Raw genomic sequence first — 7,102 nt, forward strand, 5'->3', positions numbered from 1 at the left:
CCCGGGCTCTCCCCTCACTTCTCATGAGATCGCACTGACTACCCCCTCCTCGACTCCCAGTCGCCTGAAGCCTGTGAGTCAGCTGTGTCTTTATGCCTGTTTCAGCCAGCAGGCCAGGGGCACGTCAATGAGGCATGGCTGTTATTATTGGCTGGACCTCCAACGAGGAGTTTGCACGTCCCACCTAAAGTTAAAATCCCTCCTCTGATGTCATAAATCTGCACTCGTTTTTCCTCTGCTTTACAGAAGCTATTCCCTTAAACTAGAGTAATCCACTCATCATTGAACTTTCACATTCTTGACATTGCTGGCAAGACCAGCATTTATTGCCCATCCCTAATTGTCCTCAACAAGGTGAACACAACACAACTTAATGACTTGCTAGGCTATTTTAGCGGGCAGTCAAGAGCCAACCACATTAATGTGGATTGAGTCACATATAGGCAACCACCAGGTAAGGACAGCAAATTTCCATCACATTTGCAAACCAGATGAGTTTTTGCAACAATCTGATAGCTTTATAGTCACTATTATTGAAACCAGCTTTTTTCAAGTTCCAGATTTGTTTAATTAATGGATTTAAATTGTCCACCTATCATGGTGGGATTTGAGTTTATGTCCCCAAATCAATAACCCAGGCCTCTGGGCTATTAGTCCAGCAACATAACCATTATGCTTCCGCACCCAATATAAATTGCAAAAGTGAAAGGGTCAGTCCCTTCATTGGAATGGCTTCTTGAGTTCCAAGTGAAGGATTCCACCCAGTTGTTAATCTACCTTTCACTTTCAAGAGTTTGCTAACTTGCTGTGCATTTCCAGTTTTTAAATAGAATTGGATTTCTACTTTCTCGGCATGCTTTGAATCAAGCTAAACATCTCAGATTTTTTGCAGCTAACTGTTATGCAATCTTGAGAGGACGAAAGCACTGTTACATTTCAGCAGCATTGACACTCAACGATGAACCATAGAACCAAAGAAAAATTACAGCACAGAAGGAGGCCATTCATCTCATTGTGTCCATGTCGGCCGAAAAAACTAGCTGCCCAATCTAATCCCCTCTTTCAGCACCTGGTCCATTGCCTTGCCAGTTACAGCACCTCAGGTGCATGTCCAGGTATCTTTTAAAAGAACTGAGGGTTTCTGCATCCACCACCATTCCTGGCAGTGAATTCTAGATACCCATCACCCTCTGGATGAAAAAATTGTTCCTCATGTCCTCTCTAATCCTTCTACCGATCACCTTAAATCTGTGCCCCTGGTAATTGACCTCTCTGTTGGGGAAACAGGTCCTTTCTGTTTACTCTATCTAGGCCCCTCATAATTTTGTACATCTCAGCCTCCTCTGTTCTAAGGAAAACAACCCTAGCCTATCCAATCTTTCCTCATAGCTGCAACTTTCGAGCCCTGGCAACATTCTTTTAAGTCTCCTCTGTACTCTCTCCAGAGCAATTATGTCCTTTCTGTAATGTGGCGACCAGAACTGTACACAATACTCCAGCTGTGGCCTAATCAGCATTTTATACAGTTCCAGCATTACATCCTTGCTTTTGAATTCTATACCTCGGACAATAAAGGAAAGCATTCCATATGCCTTCTTCACCACTCTATCTACCTGCCCTGCCACATTCAGGGACCTGTGGACATGCACTCCAAGGTCTCTCACTTCTTCTACCCCTCTCAATATCCTCCCATTTATTGTGTATTCCCTCACTTTATTTGCCCTCCCCAAATGCATTACCTCACACTTATCTGGATTGAATTCTATTTGCCACTTTTCCTTCCACTCAACCAAACCATTGATATCTTTCTGAAGTCTACAGCTATCTTCTTCACTATCAACTACACGGCCAATTTTTGTGTCATCCAAAAATTTCCCAGTCATGCCTCCCATATTTAAGTCCAATTCATTAATATATACCACAAATAGCAAGGGACCCAACACTGAGCACTGTGGAACGCCACTGGAAACAGCTTTCCATTCACAAAACATCCGTCGACTACTACCCTTTGTTTCCTATCCCTGAGCCAATTCTGGATCCAATCTGCCACATTCCCCTGCACCCCATGTGATTTCATTTTACTGACCAGTCTACCATGTGGGACCTTGTCAAATACCTTACTAAAGTCTATGTAGACCACATCCACTGCACTACCCTCATCAATCCTTCTTGTTACTTCCTCAAAAAACTCAAGTTAGTAAGACATGACCTTCCCTTAACAAATCTTTGCTGACTATCCCTGGTTAATCCGTGCCTTTCTAAGTGGCAGTTTATCCTGTCCCTCAGAATAGATTCTAACAATTTACCCACCACCTGACCAGCCTATAATTATTTGGCTATTCCTTGCACCCTTTTTAAACAATTGTACAACATTTGCAGCCCTCCAATCATCTGGTACCTCTCTTGTATCTAGTGAGGATTTGAAGATGATCCTCAGCATCTGCTATTTCCTGCCTGGCTTCCTTTAACAACCTGGGATGCAATCCATCCGGCCCTGGCGATTTATCCACTTTCAAGGATGTCAAATCCTCTAGTACATCCTGTCTCATTATGCTTATCGTAGCTAATATTTCACACTCCTCCTCTTTAACTACAATGTTTACATCAACCCTCTCCTTTGTGAAGATAGAGAATAAAAAACACATTAAGAACATCTTCTGCATCCACACATAAGTTCCCTTGAACATCTCTGATAGGCTTTACCCTTTCCTTCATTATCCTCTTGCTCTTAATGTACTGGTAAAACAACTTCGGGTTTTCCTTGATTTTACCTGCCAATAATTTTTCATGTCCTCTTTTTGCTTTTCTAATTTCCTTTTTTACTTCACCGCTGCACTTTCTATATTCCTCTAGGCTTTCTAAAGTATTAAGATTTTTGTGATCGTCATAAGAGTCATAGAGCTATACAGCACAGAAACAGGCCCTTCAGCCCATCGTGTCTGTGCCAGCCATCAAGCACCTATCTATTCTAATCCCATCTTCCAGCACTTGACCCGTAGCCTTGTATGTTATGGCATTTCGAGTGCTCATCTAAATACTTCTTAAATGTTGTGAGGGTTCCTGCCTCTACCACCCGTTCAGGCAGTGTGTGCCAGATTCCAACCACCCTCTGGATGAAAAAATGTTTCCTCAAATGCCCTCTAAACCTCTTGCCCCTTACCTTAAATCTATGCCCCCTGGTTATTGACCCCTTCGCTAAGGGAAAAAGTTTCTTCCTATCTATCTTATCAATGCCCCTCATAATTTTGTATACCTCAATCAGGTCCCCCCTCAGCTTTCTCTGCTCCAAGGAAAACAATCCTAGTCTATCCAGTCTCTCTTCATAGCTGAAATGCTCCAGCCCAGGCAACATCCTGGTGAATCTCCTCTGCACCTTCTCCAGTGTAATCACATCCTTCCTATGGTGTAGTGCCCAGAACTATACACAGTACTCTAGCTGTGGCCTAAGTACACCCAGATCCCTCTGACCCTCTGTACTTCCTAGGGTCCGACCATCTATTGTGAATTCCCTTGCCTTGTTAGTTATGGCAGGATTAAACTTCTCAGGATTAAATTCCATTTGCCACTGCTCTGCCCATCTTACCAGCCCATCTATATCATTCTGTAATCTAAGGCTTTCCTCTTCACTATTTATGACACCACCAATTTTCGTGTCATCTGCGAATTTACTGATCATACCGCCCATGTTCACATCTAAATCATTAATGTACACTACAAACAGCAAGGGTCCCTGCACCGATCCCTGCGGTACACCACTGGTTACAGGCTTCCACTCGCAAAAACAACCCTCGACCCTCACGCTCTGCCTCCTGCCATTAAGCCAATTTTGGATCCAATTTGCCAAATTGCCCTGGATCCCATGGGCTCTTACCTTCTTAACCAATCTCCCATTTGGGATCTTATCAAAAGCCTTACTGAAGTCCCTGTAGGCTTTATCAACTGCTTTACTCTCATCTACATATCTAGTCACCACCTCGAAAAACTCAATCCAGTTTGTTAGACACGATCTCCCCCTGACAAAGCCATGCTGACTATCCCTGATTAATCCCTGCCTCTCCAAGTGGAGATTAATCCTGTCCCTCAGAATTTTTTCCAATAGTTTCCCTACCACTGATGTTGGACTCACCGGCCTGTAATTACTTGGTTTATCCCTATTACCCTTCTTGAATAATGGTACCACATTTGCTGTCCTCCAGTCCTCTGGTACCTCTCCTGTGGCCAGAGAGGATCTGAAAATTTGTATCTCCAGGCTGCCGACTGCTGCTGCTCCGATCTGAGGTAGGTGAGGGCCTCGAGTCCTGCTCTTTATTTCCACTGGTCCCACTCTGGATCCGCCTCCTCCCAGGTCCACCGCCGACTGCCTCTGCTGCTCCAGTCTAAGGTCCGGTCTATGAAGTAGAGCATGAATGCCTGAAAGGGCGGTGGCAATGGATTTGATGGCGACTTTCAAAATGGAATTGGATAGATACTTGAAAAGGAAAAATTTGAAGGGCCATGGGGAAAGAGCAGGGGAGTGGGACTGATTGCTTAGCTCTCTCAAAGAGCTGCCACTAGCACGATGAGCCCCAAATGGCTGCTTTTCTGCTGAAAGATTCTCTGATTCTAAGGAACAAAACCGGGATGATACAAAATACGCCTTTTATATCACTCAGATGGATGATTGTGAAGACAACCATGTTGAATTCATTGCACTGTCCTTATTTCTCAGCCATGAAATAAACATAAAATATTTGTTTCAGGATGTCGCAGTGTGAAAGAAGTTGACAAGTCTCTTGTGAAATGGAGTCCTTGGGCAACACCTCGGATCTGAGGACACTCATTGTTATAAGGACACGACAAAGTCAGCATTAGATGCTGCACAAACCACCTACGAGAATTCACCATGAGAAAATTGGATTCAGGACAGTGAATAAACATTGGTTGAAACTATTGTAATCATGAAAACAGTAAATTGCTTGTTAGTCTTTGATTTACTGCACGACTTACTGCTAGAAAATCCACCATTGGTCTTCTTTCTTTAATGCTCTCTAATCCATAATGTTGGTTAAAATAAAACCAGGTGCCCAGGTTAATTTCTAATCTTTGTCAATTAGCCACCTCGATCATTGTGAGAGTTACGACAATCACGCATTTTTAATGTTTTTTTAAACTTATTGATTCACAGGATGTGGGTGTCGCTGACAAGGCCAGCATTTGTTGCCCATCTCTAATTGCCCTTGAGAAGGTGGTGGTGAGCTACTTTCTTGAACCTCTAAAGGCCATGTTATGCAGGTACACCCACAGTGCTGTTAGGGAGGAAGTTCCAGGATTTTGACCCAGCAATGATGAAGGAACAGCCGATATATTTCTAAGTCAGGATGGTGTGTGACTTGGAGGGGATCTTGGAGGTGGCGGTGTTTCCACACGCCTGCTGCCCTTGTCCTTCTCGGAGACAGTCGGTAATTGTTACATATCAGAATATCTCAGTATAAACCTTTGCCTGCACGGAACTAGCTGGAGTGCCTCTAAAATAAAAATACAAATCATAAGGTCAACAAAGATCTTCAACCCTCTCAGATTGCCAAGGATGGAAAGAAGAGAGAACATGTATTTATATAGTACTAAGCCACATCTCTCATAAACATCTCAAAGTGCTTCACATGGGATGAATTGCTTTATGCAGTCCTGTCAGTAAATCTTGCAGCTATTTTGAGCACAGTAATGAAATGATGTTCAATGACCTGTTTTTTTTTTGCAGTATTGGTTGAGACAAATATTGGCCAGAGGTCCGGGAGAATTCTCTGCAAATAGTGCCCTGGAGTTTTTAACATGTGCTTCAACCACTGGGATAGGCAGACGGCACCTTGGTATAATGTTTGATGCGAAGGGCGGTGCTCACTTAGTACTGAACGAAAGTGTCAGCTGTATTATTAGCTTCAGTACCGCTGCTGATTTTCATCGGAATTGTTGGGCCTGTCAGGATATTCCAGTATATTGCGACGGATGTCATCTTTAAAAATAAATCCTCCCCTCACTGCTCTGACTCCCAGTGACAGCCTTTTGGTCTTGCATGATTCATCCAGTTTTCCCTCTGCAATGCTTCTCCTCCAGTTCTGATCTCTTAAAAACAGTAAATGCTGAAAATGCAACACCCCTAGAGAGAGAAGGGTAGGGTCAGCATTTTAGTCCTCATGAGCCTTCGTCAGAACTGGAAAATGTTACATTTCAGCAGCTTTTTATATGGAATTTACAGCCCAGAAAGAGCCTATTCGACCCAACTGTTTCTACCTTGCATGAGCCTTCTATAAGGAGAAACAGAGCTAGGGAAAAAGGTGGAGAGAAAGAGAGAGAGGAAGAGAATGGTATGTAAAATGATTAGGTGGTGGACAGGGGAGGATTGAATGAATGACGCAGTAACAGTGTAAGTCTAGAGACAATAATGAGAAAAGTGGTGGAATATAATTGAGTTCCAAAGGTAGTGTGAACGGTTATAGGGAAGTGGCAGAAGGGGAGGGAAGCATGGAAAATCTGGCAAAGTGGAGCACATTCCATTGGCCAGGGAGCATCTTATGGGTCTGATGAAAAGTCATCAGCCTGAAATGTTAACTTCACCTTCCTCTTACCACAGATGCTGCCTGACCAGCCCAGCATTCCAGCCTTTTCTGTTTATTGTCCCATCATACATGCTGTATGTCCTTTCTGCATTTCCCTGCGTTGAAATCAAGACTCACCTCAATCTTTGCCTAGAATAGCAATACTAGAACTGTACATACAGTGCTGGGGCAGTGCACAACCTCATTTTATTTGATGGTGTCTGACTACACAGGCACGGTTAGCCCTCGTCCATCTTATCCAGCTGCCTAGTCTTCACGCATGAACATAGAGAGTGAATGGGAAGTGAGCAGTGACATCACAGTTGAGTCTAATCTGTTCTCAACTGACATCTGCATGCATTTTCCAGCAATCCCTCCATAACATAGAGTTTATTCCCATTGAGTCAGGGCTCACTTAGCATTGGGTTCAGCAAGAACGTGATTCCAATTGAAACTTGTATTGTGCAGGTCATTATGGTTGAAAATTAATGAATATTAGTTCTGTTACTGTCTGGTGAGCTCTCCCATTG

The 7,102-nt window shown here is 43.4% G+C and overlaps 1 protein-coding gene across 3 annotated transcripts in view; it reads left to right on the forward strand.

The window, feature by feature from the left end:
• The window catches only part of hao1 (hydroxyacid oxidase (glycolate oxidase) 1), a 48,701-nt gene extending 43,750 nt beyond the window's left edge, over positions 1 to 4,951 (forward strand). For all 3 annotated transcript variants that reach the window (XM_068045728.1, XM_068045730.1, XM_068045729.1), the window contains one exon: positions 4,740 to 4,951. In XM_068045728.1, coding sequence (XP_067901829.1) covers positions 4,740 to 4,810 — 71 coding nt within the window. In that variant the 3' untranslated portion in view covers positions 4,811 to 4,951. The remainder of the gene's footprint in view (positions 1 to 4,739) is intronic.
• Positions 4,952 to 7,102: the final 2,151 nt, after the last annotated feature.

The sequence above is a fragment of the Heterodontus francisci genome, chromosome 13 (assembly GCF_036365525.1).
Source record: "Heterodontus francisci isolate sHetFra1 chromosome 13, sHetFra1.hap1, whole genome shotgun sequence".
Lineage (NCBI taxonomy): Eukaryota > Metazoa > Chordata > Chondrichthyes > Heterodontiformes > Heterodontidae > Heterodontus > Heterodontus francisci.